The sequence below is a fragment of the Psammomys obesus genome, unplaced genomic scaffold (assembly GCF_907164565.1).
Source record: "Psammomys obesus unplaced genomic scaffold, mPsaObe1.curated_primary_1811, whole genome shotgun sequence".
Taxonomy (NCBI): domain Eukaryota; kingdom Metazoa; phylum Chordata; class Mammalia; order Rodentia; family Muridae; genus Psammomys; species Psammomys obesus.
In genome coordinates, this window is record NW_026596125.1 from 6,080,368 (window position 1) to 6,095,359 (window position 14,992).

The window sequence follows — 14,992 nt, forward strand, 5'->3', positions numbered from 1 at the left end:
GGTGTACAAATCCTGTCATGTTCTCCTGGTTCATCAGATATGGTACCCCTTAACCAGAATCCAGGAACCAACAGGAAGCTAGCTAAAAAACTGCTTGCTGCTTTTCTCTGACTGTGTGGTTCACCTTCGGAGTCTGTAGAGGGTAACATATTTCCCAGGACCTCGGGTAGCTGGGTCAGCCATCTCAAGGTGTGTGTGCCCCTGGCAACACACCACTCGAGTATCCGGAGTGAAAGCAGAATTTTGGATAGTTATCTTGCTGTGGGCCTCCATATGTTAATCCTGAATTTTGCCGGGAAAAACAAAACAAAACAAAACTCCACCATTTTGAACCAAACCTAAAGCAAATATTAAATACTGACCAAGAGATGGATCATTCCCTTGGAATTTTCCACCTGAAATGACCTTACTTTTTTTTTTTAATTTTTAGGGTTTTTGTTTGTTTGTTTTGGTGGGGACAAGGTCTCATATGACTAAGAAAGACCTTGAATTCTTATTCTTCACGCTTTAATCTCCCAAGTGCTAATATTACAAGCATGTGACGTTGCACCCAGCTTTGAGGTCAGAATTCTTACTAATTAAAAAAAAAAGGAAAAAGAAAAAAAATCTCTGAAATTGGACGTGGTCATGGAAATTTATAATCAAAGGTCTTAGAAGCAGGAAGATCACAAGTTTTAGCCCAACCTGGACTAAACAGCATGATCTTATCCCAAAACAAAACAAAAACAAAACAGATAAGAGGTAAAGAGAACTTTACCCCTCACCCCTAAGTGTGTGGCTCACTGGTAGAGCACTTGCTTAGCACATGTGAATTAGCAAATAATTTTTTTTTAAGAGAAAGAACTGAGGACATAGCTCAGTTTATAAACAGTGTGCCCTGTAAGCATGAAAAGCATAGAGTGTTAGATCCCCAATACTCATGTAAAAAGCCAGGCATGATGGTGAGTATACTTGTAATCCCAGAGAAGCACAGAACAGGAGGATCCTGGGCGCTTTCTGGTCATCCAATCTGGCCTCACTGATGAGCTCATCAGTGAAAGGCCCAGCCTTAAAAGAAGTTGGTGCACATTTCTGAGGTTGATACCCATGTTATTCTCTGGTCTCCACCTGCCTGTAGCACACACACAAACACACATGACCATGTACACAACACAGGCGATGATGATGATGAATTTACCTGCTATGTGCATTTTCTACCTCCAGATAAGCTTTACTTAGCCTGCTTTGTTCAACACAATGTTTTCTTTCTTCCTTGTAGGTTCTCCGAACTCTGTTGCTAACCCCAGTTGGTACCCACTTAACAAATGAATCTGTATGTGAGATTATGCAGTCTTGCTTCCGGATTTGCTTTGAAATGAGGCTCAGTGGTAGGTGCTTGAATACTAGCTCTTTGACCTTCCTGGGCTGGTACCTGAGTATAAGCAAGATGCTGTCTCTGAAGCCCAGAGAAGCAGGATCTCTGGGCTAACCTTAGGATTTTGAGAATAGAATTCTCAACTCATTGTTCCTGGGCAGGAGTTGGGATGACTCTTAGACTGACTCAGTTCCAGAGCCAAATCTTCTCCCTTAGGGTTTCTAGGATTGACACCAATTGATAACCCAAGAAAACCCTTCTAGTGTGTCCCCTTTTTCCTGACTCCATAGTACCACCTAGCGGTCTGGTAAAGTTATAGCTACCAGGCTGAGCTGGAGCTGGTTTTAATAAGTTTGGCATAATCCTTGGTAAACACAGTTTGGAGGGGAGTCTGCTCTGAGAAGTCTCCTGATAATAGCACAGCAAGTAATGACACCTGTGTTATTTGTTTTTGCCTGTGCAGAGTTATTGAGAAAATCCGCAGAGCACACTCTCGTAGACATGGTGCAGCTGCTCTTCACAAGGTAAACCTGCTGCTGTTTGCTTCTGCCCGGCTGCCCAGGCCTCTTGAGTCTGCCTGCTTCCACACAGCCACTTTAGGGACCTGGCCAACCCCACAACCACATCAGAGGCCACTGGTATTATAGATAGCAGTAGTTCTCTGGGCCCAGGGTTACTGAACAAGGGAGAAGGAAGAGAGAGCTGCTGTGGCCTCAGGGAGACAGAGGGTTATTTAAGCTCTGCTTCCTAAACTTGTGTCTGTTTCTGTGCAGGTAGCATCTGGGAAAGGGAACCTAGAGACGATGCCAAATTTAAGCAGCCTGGAATAGGTTGCTGAGTTTCCCAAGCTCGGCCTAATTTCTGCAAAAGAAGGCCAAGGCTACCAACAGTTTCAAAAGCTGACTTATTGGCCCTTATCTTGACTTGCCTGGGATTAAAATTCCATATCCTGGCAAACCCCTTAGTCCCAGGAAAACCATGATCTTTGATGTTTGTGGGAAGGACTCCCTCATTTTAGAGCCCAGGAAGCTTTTTTGTCCTAGATCTCATTGTCTATTCTATATCTCTTGTCAAAAGAGAAGAGGAGAATTTAAGCAATGACTTGTAAACCTGCCAATAGAATTTCTTCTTACTCTCAGGCCTAATCTCTATTATCTGCACGTTAGAATGCCCTTCGATTCTGCTACCAAGAGTTTCTTGCTCCATGGATTTATTGCGTCTAAAACACCAGCCTGCTTTTACTACTTTCTCTGTGCCTAACTATCTCTTGGCTTTCAGCAGTATTTTTCAAGGATGAAAATAACCTTTTATACTTCAAGGGTGTTTAGTTACCCTGCCCCAGTGACCAATTTGTCTGTATCTTACATATTCCATTCCTATGGCTCTTAAGCTCTAAAAGGGATGAAGTTACCTTTTCTCTAGCATTTCATAAGACTAAACTAAGAGACAAGGATTGTGTAGGCTAATAAACCTTTGCTATAAATGGTATTAGAGAACATTGCCATTATCCCCAGTGACAGTCATGCCGTTCCCTATCTTACAGGTTACCTCAGTTTAAAGAAGAGCCCAAGAGCTATGTGGGAACAAACATGAAGAAGGTGGGGTGAAAGTTCGTCTGCTGTCCTTGTCCAAACCTCCGTGACTTCCAAACTTCGGTGCTATGGAGTACTATTGTTTAGTAGCAAAGACATGCTTTTGCCTAGATGGGGCTACTTGTAATCTACAAATAGCTGTCACTCCTTTAGTCAGAAATGCACCTCTCCTTCCTCAACCTTTCCTTTCTGACCTACCTGTCTTTGTTGACCTACCACATATGCTGGTAAGCCAGTCCTTTAAGGGAACTAGACAAGGCTTATCAAGCTGGGCTAAAGATGCATGTTGACAAAGATGAAAATCTGGCCATCCCATTTGGTTCATTCTTATCAGCAAGCAAGAGTCCTACAGAGGCTGTGCCCCAAATCCTCCCCTAATGCTGAATAAGACTGGGCTTGTGCTTGGTATAGTCTCTTTTGAAGAGATCAAATCAAGCTGTACTCCAGATCAAAGGCTTCTCAGACTGCTAGGAAGAGAATGGTGATCAGGATGGCCTCTTTCTATCTTGAGTTGGAACTCTGGATTTCTCAGACCTCTGATGAGGTTCTGCCCATAGAAGTGACCCTTGGCTATTTGGTGCATGCACCTGACCTGCCCCTGTTCCCTCCTTTTCTTCCCCATTCCTGCCCTGTGCCCTGTTGGCGCGTGTCTGAGTTTATTTCACTCTGTTAAATCGTGCATTTGCCTGTCTTTCACAGATTTCTCCATGTCTCCTCAACAAACTGGAGCTAAGTAGTGGGGAGCAGACCAAAGCCCTGAACCAGTTAGAGAGGGTTCTACTGTTTAAGAACCTCAAGGTCTCTCTCCCTCTCCCTCTCCTTTCCCCCTATTTATTTATTTATTTGTTTGTTTGTTTGTTTATTTATTTAAATGTTTATTTTTATATATAACACTGGGTCCCATTTCTGTTGTTGAAAGCACAACTTACCCACTTGAGTAACACAGCTTGGCTTTTAAAGAGTTGCATGTGTTTGTAGCTTTTCAGTACTGGGGATTCTTCTGGGATTTCTGGTTGCTTGGAAGAAGAATTAAGTCTTGAACATTACATAATGAGCCTAGAGAACCTAGGTCCTGCTGTCATCTTGTTGGGAGGCTTAAGACCTACCATTTCTAGGGAAACTACAGGAACCTCAAGCAAGATCCTTCCTTCTCCCCTCCCCTGTCTCAGAGCTGGTGTAGGGAGCTTCAGCATAGTCCTTAAATAGATCTAGGTACCTAACTGTGCTGGTGGGGAAAGGTGGTTCATCCTGTGAGGGTCTTTAATTTTTTGGTTACATAAAAGGGATCACTGCAAGGGTTAGATTTCTTGTTAGATAGAAAGGAACTAGGGACCAGAATAGCCCTGGACACTGGGAATTTTCTAGACTCTACAGAGATACCCTCTGTCCTTTAAAATTCAAGATGTAGATGCGTTTAAGGGCGGAGTATAAGTTAAAGATTACCTGACCCCTTGAGATATCCTTGCCTTTGAAAGATGAAAAGAAAGGGATGTTTAGGTTATCCATCACAAGAGTGTGCATGCCAGAGGTGTGCTTGTAAACACTCGTGTCATTGAAGAGAAAATAAGTCTGTGTATGAATGTTCCCTAGCTAGAGGTGTGTCCTTGTCCTATTTAATTGCATTGTCTCGAATTCTGTTTGCATAGTTACCAATATGAGCTGTCTTCAGTGACTAGCTTGCATGTTGCCATGGATTATTAGCCTAAGACCTGCAATATTTTTATAAAGCTACTGTTGTCTTTTGGAATATAGAATTGTATAGATGAAGTGGTGTAGGGTTCCATGGACACCTGCTACCTACAATGTACCTTAGAAACTTAGGACAGGGAACATAGTAACAGTGAGGTGTTTATGAAACTGTCAGCCTTCAGGCTCCTGTATCAGTCAGAAGGCCAGGAACACTCGCTGAAATAACCCAGTTGGAGCTAGCTTTGCTGAATATAGAGTGGAAGACAGGAAATGCTGCTTTTTTTTGGAAAGGATATTCATTACTGATGTCATTTTTAGTAGAAATGGGATTGATATAGTGGAGCCTCCTGGAAAGGAGAGTTATCTCATAAACCTTTAGTGGTTTGGACTTTTTGGAGCTTAGTGATAATGACCTTGTAAAGCCTTGTTTTCTTTCATTGATCCTTTGGGCTTTTTACCCTTTGTTTGGCTTATTCTTCTCCCAGATCAGTTTTTACCATGAGAGTGATCTACCTGCACTCCAAGGTGACTTAGTAGCACGAACCTCCTTCTGGTTCCTGTTTAGTCACAGAAGCTCAGTTTTAGGCATATGACTGCAGGTGTTTTGGAGATGGAGAAACAAGAATATGAATCTAATGAGAAACTGGCGCTGTGTTAAAACCTGAGAGGAAGGTTTGGTTTGGGGGCCTCCTTTATTAGGAAGAGATTTGGGGAAGGAAAGAAAAATTATCTTAGCAGGCGTGATCAGAGGCTATCAAAGCTTTGAGAGTGAGGGAGCTTGAAGAAAGAGTTTATCTCCAAATATCAGAAGAAATTGAGTAGATTCTTCAAAATTGCATCTTGTGGTGCTGGGGGTGGGGTTATAGCTCATTTGCCAGAGTCCTTCCTTAGTGTATATAAAGGCCTGGGTTTGAGCCTCAGCACCATGTAAGTGGAGTTGGGGGGGGTACATGCCTGTAATCCCAGGACTTGAGAGGTAGAAGCTGAACACAAAAGCTTTAGGACATCCTTAGCTGCATAGTGAGTTTGAGACCTGCCCAGGTCTGAAAAAGAAAATAACATAATAAAATAAAATAAATAAAGTGTATCTAGGAAGGACAACTGTGAAAAGAACGAGAGTTTTACTGCTATATCAAAACTGGGAGCAGCAACATGGCGTGGCCCTCTATTCTTAACTCCACAAATAAGTTGGAGTGTCACTCTTTTCTCTAAAAAAAAAAAATAATAATTTTTGACCATCATTTTAATGTAAAAGTTTCAGAAAAAGAGTTGTCCTTATGGTCTTAAATCCCAGTCTGTTCATTAGTGAAAAAGCTTTGAATCTAGGTAGGAAGGAGTAGGTGTCATAGCTGCACAAGAACTAGAACTAGGGGCTACCCTGCATTGTGACTGTAGAAGAAAGCCTCTCCACAGGTCTGCAGGCTGAGGTTCTGGCAAAGCCTGCCCTAACCTTTTCAGCAAGAGGCTCATGCATCATGCCCAGCAACGGGGACCCAAGAAGCAGAGTGATAAGTGTGACACCTGCCTATATCAATGACTAGTCCAAAAGCAGACTGTTACCTTCCATGTGTAGGCCACCTTGCAACTCCAAAAAGCCACAAATGTAGAAGCATCGGTGTATAATCTGATGGTCTAACACCGATGTGGGGTATAAGCTATTTTCTAGAGACCAGAGGACTAAGTGATGAGGTATTTCTAGGAATAACGACTTAGTTTAAATACTCATTTAGTCTGAATACTAATGATATATGGTATTTCCAGCTGAAAATGAGAGCAGGAGGCATGAGTGACTCATCGAAGTGGAAGAAACAGAAAAGATCTCCTCGACCTCCTCGTCATACCACCAAAGTCATACCAGGTTCAGAGCTGCCAACCCCAAATGGAGCCACCTTATCCTCTAACCTTACTGGTAAGTGCCCTGGGTTGCTTCTGTTGAGAAGATCCTTTTTTTTTTTTGGGGGGGGGGGGTTGAAATGGAAAGTCAACTGAGGGAGGGGCTTTGGTCTTTCACAGAGAACAGAAAGGGAAACTCCAAATCAAATCAAACTATGACCATCCAATGACCCTGCAATAAATAACTTCAGTTCATTCCATTTTCAGAGAGATTCTCACTACTCTAGAGGCATTTATAGATAAACATCCAACCTAAGAAACAAGAGCCTAGTACCATAAAGGATGCTTTACTCACAGAGCCTCTCTTGGCCTTCAAGTTTCATTCTTTCCTTGTCAGGTGGTGTGCCTTTCATTGATGTGCCCACATCCATCTCCTCTGCAAGTTCGGAAGCTGCTTCAGCAGTTGTCAGTCCCTGTACAGATAGTGGCCTGGAATTATCCTCCCAGACCACTTCCAAGGAGGACCTCACTGACCTGGAGCAAGCTGGCTCCCCAAGGGAAAACACAGCCACGGAGCCTGGGAGCAATGAGATAGGAATTTCCGATCATCTTGACCCTCAGGTATGACTGATTTCTAAAGGCTCCTCTTCAATCTGTCACTGTAGGAATTGGCTTGTTCTTTTGGGCTTTGTATCTAAGCCTTGGCTAAGAAGGTTAGGCCAAGCATGGTGGTACATGTCTTTAATCCCAGCACCCAGAAGGCAGAGTCAGGTGGATCTCTGTAAATTCAAGACCAGCCTGGTCTACGGATTGAGTTCCAGGACAGCCAGAGCTGCATAGTGAAACATGTCTTTTGAAAAAAAAAAAAAAAAAAGAAAGAAAGAAAGAGAGAGGGAGAGAGGAGAGAGAGAGAGAGAGAGAGAGAGAGAGAGAGAGAGAGAGAAAGGAAGGAAGGAAGGAAAGAAAGAAAGAAGGTTGGGATAGAATTCTTTCCTGTTTTCCATGACTTTTTTGCTACCCAGAAAATACACAGTATGACTTGCTTTGAAAAGAAGTTTGTGAGAGTTCTCATTGTCAATATAGGTGATATCTGACAAGGGAAGCTAATCATCTAAATTCTAACCTGTGAGAGCTTTTGCACCTGTAGAGTTCTGTTACCCTGGAGCACTGAGGCCTCAGGTCGTCCTGGGAAATCTTATATTGCTTCATAAGCCAATGAACTATAGTCTATTGAAGATAGCTTGGAAGCCATATAATACTTCAGGGGAATAAATTCTAAGTTGTTTTTGCCTTATCTCTGTTCCTTGTCTGAATGCTGCTGGTGATAGCAGGAAGGGGCTCCTGTGGAAAAGGCTCAGTCAGCATCGGTGGAATCTATCCCTGAAGTGTTGGAGGAGTGCACATCCCCTACTGACCACTCTGACTCTGCCTCTGTCCATGATATGGACTATGTCAATCCTCGGGGCGTGCGCTTTACCCAGTCTTCCCAGAAGGAAGGTAGGTACTCTCTGGAAGGCTCTGCCCACTCATCTACCCCATCCTACTGGATAAACTCTCTGAGCAGCTTGGATGAGGGTGACTATCTCCTGTGAATCCATTTTCTAGACTAAGAAATGGAATCAAGCCATAAAACTATTGGTGTTGATGGAACCTTCCCCTAAGTCATTCAGAGGAGTTAGAGAGACTATGGAAAGAGAGGGAACAGTATAAACCTTAGGACTTAACAAAAGTCCCTGATTCTGATTTCATCCATTGAGAAATGAGTAGTGGATCCTTTTCCTTGAAGAAAATTCATTTCCGGAAATTTCCCTGGTAAGGACTGGAAGATGGCTCAGTAGTGGGTAAGATTGCTTCTCTGCAAGCATGAGGACCTGAGTTCAAATTGCTGGTACCCATGTGAAGAGCTAGGCATGGCTACATATGCCTGTAACCCAAGCATTGGAGTCTGCAGATATGTGGGTCTGGAGAGTTTGCTAAAACAGTGAATTTCCAAATCAGTGAGAGACCTGTTTATGGCAGTTAAACAGAGAGCAATAAGAGGAAGACATCTGACATCTTGTTGTGATTTCTAAATGCACACACTGTGTCACATATACCTGCACACCACACCATGCATGCATGGAACATGTATGTACCACACACACACATACACACACAGTTTTTGTCACGGATAACACAGATCCATGTGTTGAGCAGCTGGGATATGTCTTATTGTTCTTGGTCTCTTCCCATCTTTTCAGGTACAGCTTTGGTTCCTTATGGCCTTCCTTGCATCCGTGAGCTCTTCCGCTTCCTTATCTCCCTCACAAATCCACATGACCGCCATAACTCAGAGGTTATGATCCATATGGGACTACATTTGCTGACGGTAGCTCTTGAGTCAGCCCCGGTAGCCCAGTGCCAGACCCTCTTGGGACTCATCAAGGATGAGATGTGCCGTCACTTATTCCAGGTAAGACTAGATTGCCCAGAGATCTTGGTTATTTTTTGAGATTGAGAAGCCAGGAGAACACTATGACTACTGATCCTAAGAAACCATCTCCCTTTCAGTTGTTCAAAAGTCACAACAAAAGGATTCCAGTAGCTCTCCAAAGACTTGAGGAAGGAATGGCTAAATCGTGTGGTGGTGCATACCTATACCTCCAGCACTTGGGAGGGAGAGGCAGGAAGAGCAGGAATTCAAGGTTATTCTCAACTACATAATGAGGTTGAGGCCAGCCTCATCTACATGAGACCCTATCTCAGAAACCAAAACCAAAACAAACCAAAACCAAAACCAAAACAAACAAACAAAAAAAACAGGCCAGCAAGTACCTCAGCGGGTAAGAATGTATCATCAAGCCTGACATGCTGAGTTTGATCCCTGGAACCTAGAAGGTAGACAGAGAAAAACAACTCCCATGGGGTGTACCTTTTCATATGTCCCTGCTCCCCCTCCTACACACAAATAAATGAATGTAAAACAAAGTTGTTGCTTTTTATTAAAGCAAACAACAGAAAATAAAGAGTCCCTTAGAACCCAGACCTCTGTGGCAGCCTCACTAGCCTGCTCTCCCCTCTTTGTTGGTTGAATTATACTCAACCTCAGGGACTTCACGGCTTCTTACTCTCTGATCCCCAGCTACTCAGCGTGGAGCGACTGAACCTTTATGCTGCTTCCCTACGAGTATGTTTCTTACTCTTTGAGAGCATGCGGGAGCACCTCAAGTTCCAACTAGAGGTGAGTTGACCTTGGAAGTAAAACAAAAACAGGGAACGACATGGCATTATCAATGGGGCCAGCTCAGTTAGTCATGCTGTAGACATAAATATTTTTTTAATTTTTATTTATTCTTCTCTTACATCCCAACCACAGCTTCTTTCTCCACCCCTCCTGGTCCCTCCTCACCTCCCCTTTCCCCAAGATCCACCCTCCTCACCTTCTCCCCTACCCCCCATCTCACTCAGAAAGATCAGGCCTCCCAGGGATATCACCCGAACATAGTACAACACACAATAAAACCAGGCACAAGGCCAGACAAAGCAACCCAGTAGAGGGAAAGGGTCCTAAAAGCAGACAAAAGAGTTGGAGACGCCCCCATCCCCACTGTCAGGACTCCACCCCTGCCCCAAAATACCAAACCAACAGCTATGACATGTGCGGAGGACCTAGTGCAGACCTCTATCGGCTTCATGATTGCTGCTTCAGTCTCTGTGAGCCCTGCTGAGTTGATTCCAAAGGCCATGCTCTCCCATGTCCTCAACCCCTCTGGCTCCCACAATTCCTCCTCCCCCTCATCCTCTGGGTTTCCCATCCAAAGGGAAGCATCTAGTGGAGACCTCCAACCTGGCCTTTCTCTCCACCTGTTTGGCTGGGGCTTCTGCATCTGCTCCTAACTGGAAGCAGCCTCTCTGATGAGAACTGGACTAGGCACCAATATATGAGGTCTACGAGTTTAGCAGAACATCACTAGCAATCATTTCATTTACTGTGTGTGTGTGTGTGTGTGTGTGTCTAGTGTGTGGTTCTATCTTAGGTCTCTAGGCTATCCAGCCTCCTGTTCCTGGTCATCCAGGCAGTGTTGGGCATGGGATCCCTCCCATGGGGTAGGCTTGAAATTAAACCAGTCATTAGTTGGCTATTCCCACAAATTCTGTGCCACCATTGCCCCTGCACATCTTGCATGCAGAAGAGATTGTAGATCAAAGGTTTTGTGGCTGGACTGGTGCAATTCCTACCACTGGAAGCCTTGCCTGATTACAGAAGATGAGTGGTTCAGGTTCCATATCTCCATTACTAGGAGTCCTCTATAGGGTCACCCTCGTGAATTTCAGGGAGTTTTTAACTACACTAGGTTTCCACATTAAACCCCCACATGCCCTCCAATTCTATTAGTCTCTGCCAGTACTCTTTCCCTCCATCTCCCCACCACCTGATCCCTCCTATTCCCATCCCAAGTCCACCCACAAAATCTTTTGTATTTCCACTTCCCAGGGAGATACAATAGCCCCAACCATACCCTAGAGCCTTTTTTATTACTTAGCCTCTCTGAGTTTGTGGATTGTAGCATGATTATTCTTTATTTAACATCTAATATCCACTTAGAAGTGGGTACAGCCTATATTTGTCTTTCTGGGTCTCAGGATGATTTTTTTCCAGTTCCATCCATTTGCCTGCAAATTCCATAGTGTCTTTTTTTATTTTAAACAACTGAGTAGGACTGAGATGGCTCAGCAGGTATAGACACATGCTGCCAAGTCTAACAACCTGTGTTCAATCCCCAGAATGCACATGGTAGAAGGAGAGAACTGATTCCACAAAGTTATCCCCTGACTTCTGCCCGTGCCATAGCATATGTGCTCATACAAATTTTTAAAATGTAATATTGCTGGATGGTGGTAGCACATGCCTTTAATGCCAGCACTTGGGAGGCAGAGGCAGGCAGACCTCCGTGCCTGGTCTACAGAGTGAGTCTAGGACAGCCAGGGCTAAACAGAGAAACCCTGTCTTGAAAAACAAAACAAAAACCTGAGTAATACTTTATTGTGTAAATTACCACAATTTCTTTATCCATTCTTTGGTTGAAGAGCATCTAGTTTGTTGCCAGTTTCTGGCTGTTATGACTAAAGCCACTATGAACATAGTTGAACAAGTATCCTAGGATGGAGCATCCTTTAGGTAGTATAGTGGGTCTTGAGGTAGATCGATTCCCAGTTTTTGAGACACCTCCAGACTGATTTCCAAAGTGGTTGTACAAGTTTGCACTCCTACCAGCAATAGAGGAACGTTCCCCTTGCCTCACATCCTCACCAGCATGAGCTGTCATTTGTGTTTTGATCATAGCCATTCTGACAAGTATAGGAGAGAATCAATCTCAAGTCCTTTTGATTTGTATTTTCCTGATGGCTGAGGATGTTGAACATTTAAAGTGTTTATCAGCCATTTGAGATTTCTGTATTGAAAATTCTGTTTAGATCTGTTCCCCATTTTTTAAATTGGATTATTTGGCTTATTTGTATCTACTTTCTTGAGTTCTTTATATATTTTGGATATTAGCCCTCTGTCAGATGTGGAGTTAGTGAAAAAAAAAAATTCTCATTCTGTGGGCTGCCATTTTGACTTTTTAATGGTGTTCTTTGACTTACAGAAGGCTTTCAGTTTCATGAGGTTCCATTTATTAATTGTCAGTCTTAGTGCCTGTGCTATTGGTGTTCTTTTTAGGATTGTCTCTTGTGCCAATGCATTCAGATCTATTCCCCACTTTCTCTTCTATCAGGTTCAGTATACCTGGTTTTAAGTTGAGGTCTTTGATCCACTTGGACTTGTTTTGTGCAGGGTGATAGATATGGATCATTTGTATTCTTCTACCTGTAAACATCCAGTTAGAAACCAGCATCATTTGTTGAAGATGCTGTCTTTTTGCCATTGTGTATTTCTGGCTTCCTTATCAAAAATCAGGTGTCCATAGGTGTGTAGATTTATATCTGTGTCTTTGATTTGATTGCATTGACCAACTGTCTATTTTTATGTCAATACCATACAGTTTTTAATTATTGCCCTGTAATACAGCTTGAAATCAGGTATGGTGATAACTCCTGAAGTTATGAAGTTGAGTATTAGTCTTTCAAAGTCTATAAAGAATTGTGTTGGAATTTTGTTGGGAGTTCCATTGAATCTGTAGATTGCTTTTGGTAGGATGGCCATTTTTACTATGTTAATCCTACTGATCCGTTAGCATAGGAGATCTACTTATTGATAGCTTCTTCAGTTTCTTTCTTCAAAGACTTGAAGAAAGTCTTTCATATGCCTAGTTAGAGTTATCCCAAGATACTTTATATTATTTATGGCTATTGTGAAGGGTGTTGTTTTCCTGATTTCTTTCTCAGCTTGTTTGTTACTTGTATATGATTTTTTTCTTTTGAGTTAATCTTGTGTCCAGCCACTTTTTTGAAGGTGTTTATCAACAGTAGGAGTTCCCTGGTAGAATTTTTGGTGTCGCTTATGTATACTCTTATATCATGTGCAAATAACACTACTGTGACTTCTTCCTTTCCAACTTGTATTTTCTTGATCTCCTTCAGTTGTTTTGTTACTCTAGCTAGAACTTCAAGTACTATATTGGATAGAAATGAAAAACAGTCTTGTCTTGTTTCTGATTTTAGTGGAATTCCTTTGAGTTTTTCTCTATTTAAGTTGATGCTGGCTATAGAATTTTGATTATTTTTTAAGATTTTATTTATTTATTATGTATACACCAGATCTTATTATGCACCAGAACTCATTATAGATGGCTGTGAGCCACCATGTGGTTGCTGGGAATTGAACTCAGGACCTTCGGAAGAGCAGTCAGTGCTCTTAACCTGAGTCATCTCTCCCGTCCCCAGAATTTTGATTATTTAAATAAAGTAAATTGCCTTTATTATGTTTAGGTATGTTCCTTGCTCCCTAGTCTCTCCAAGACTTGTTTCTTGAAGGGGTGTTGGATTTTGTCAAATCCAACATCTTTTTCAGCATCTAATGAGATAATTATGTGGGGTTTTTCCAGTTTGTTTATATGGTAGATCACATTGATTTTTTGTATGTTGATCCATCCCTGCATCTCTGGGATGAAGTCTACTTAATCATGGTGGATGATCTTTTGATGTGTTCTTGGAGTCGATTTTCGAGTATTTTATTCAATTTTTTTTTCATATATGGGTGTAAAGTGTCCTTCCCTGTTACCTTTGATTACTTTTTTAGATGGGAGAGGGCAACTTTTGATACAGGGTTTCTTTAGAACTTGGCTGTGCTGGAACTTGCTTTGTAGACTAAGCAGGTCTTGAACTCACAGAAATCCACCTGCCTCTCCCTCCTGAGTGCTAGCATTAAAGTTATGTACCACTATGGCCAACTCTTTTGATTAATTTTGGTTTGAAGTCTATTTTGTTAGATATTAGAATAGCTACACCAGTTTGCTTCTTAGGTCCATTTGCTTGGAAAATTGTTTTCCAACCCTTTACCCTGAGGTAATGTCTATTTTTGATATTGAGGTGTGTTTCTTATATGCAGCAGAAGGATGGATCCTGTTTTCTCATCCACTATGTTAGTCTGTGTCTTTTTATTGGGGAATTGAGCCCATTGATATTGAGAGATATAAGTGACCAATAACTGAATTATTATTATTGTGGTGGTAGTGGTGGTGGTGTGTGTGTTTCCTTTTTGATTTTGTTGGTGTAAGACTATTTATTTCCTGTGTTTTCATGGGTGTAGTTAACTTTCTTGGGCTGGGGTTTTCCTTCTAGTACCCTCTGTAGGGCTGGATTTGTAGGTAAATATTGTTTCAATTTTACTTTATTGTGGAATAGCTTATTTTCTTCATCTATTGGTGATTGAAAGTTTTGCTGGGTTCAGGTTGGTATCTGTGGTCTCTTAGTGTCTACACGACATTTGCTTAGGCCCGCCTGGCTTTTAGAATCTCAGTTGAGAAGTCAAGCATATTTCTAGTCTGCCTTTATGTTACTTTCTCTTTTCCCTTGTAGCTTTTAATATTCTTTGTTCTGTATGTTTACTGTTTTCATTATTCTGGTCCAGTCTATTTGATGTTATGTATACTTCTTGCACCTTTATAGACATCTCCTTCTTAAGATTAGAAATATTTTTTCTATGATTTTGTTGAAAATATTTTCAGGGCCTTTGAGCTGGGATTCTTATCCTTTCTCTACTCCTATTATTCTTAGATTTGGTCTTCCAGATTTCCTGGAAGTTTTATGCCAGGAATTTTTTAATTTAACATTTTTTTGACCAATGTATCTATTTCTTCTATCACCTGATATTCTGTCTGCCGTATCTTGAATTCTGTTGGTGAAACTTGCCTCTGTAGTTCCTTTTTATTTCCAGAATTCCTTCAAGTTTTGTTTTCATTATTGGTTTTGTTTATATTTTAAGGTTTTGAACAGTTTTATTTGTTTCTTTCAACTGTTTTTTTTTTTTCCCCCCTTGGCTTTCTTTAAAGGATTTATTCATTTTTTCCTTTTTTTTTTTTTTTTTTTTTTTTTTTTTTTTTTT

General features: G+C 41.8%; 1 protein-coding gene across 2 annotated transcripts in view; it reads left to right on the forward strand.

The window, feature by feature from the left end:
• Gbf1 (golgi brefeldin A resistant guanine nucleotide exchange factor 1) overlaps positions 1-14,992 on the forward strand; it is a 129,294-nt gene that overhangs the window by 105,134 nt on the left and 9,168 nt on the right. The window contains exons 6-13 of one of the 2 annotated variants that reach the window (XM_055629951.1): positions 1,259-1,367; positions 1,818-1,878; positions 2,898-2,952; positions 6,397-6,544; positions 6,866-7,089; positions 7,797-7,965; positions 8,709-8,920; positions 9,590-9,688. In XM_055629951.1, coding sequence (XP_055485926.1) covers positions 1,259-1,367; positions 1,818-1,878; positions 2,898-2,952; positions 6,397-6,544; positions 6,866-7,089; positions 7,797-7,965; positions 8,709-8,920; positions 9,590-9,688 — 1,077 coding nt within the window. The remainder of the gene's footprint in view (positions 1-1,258; positions 1,368-1,817; positions 1,879-2,897; positions 2,953-6,396; positions 6,545-6,865; positions 7,090-7,796; positions 7,966-8,708; positions 8,921-9,589; positions 9,689-14,992) is intronic. The other variant, XM_055629952.1, reaches the window with a different exon arrangement.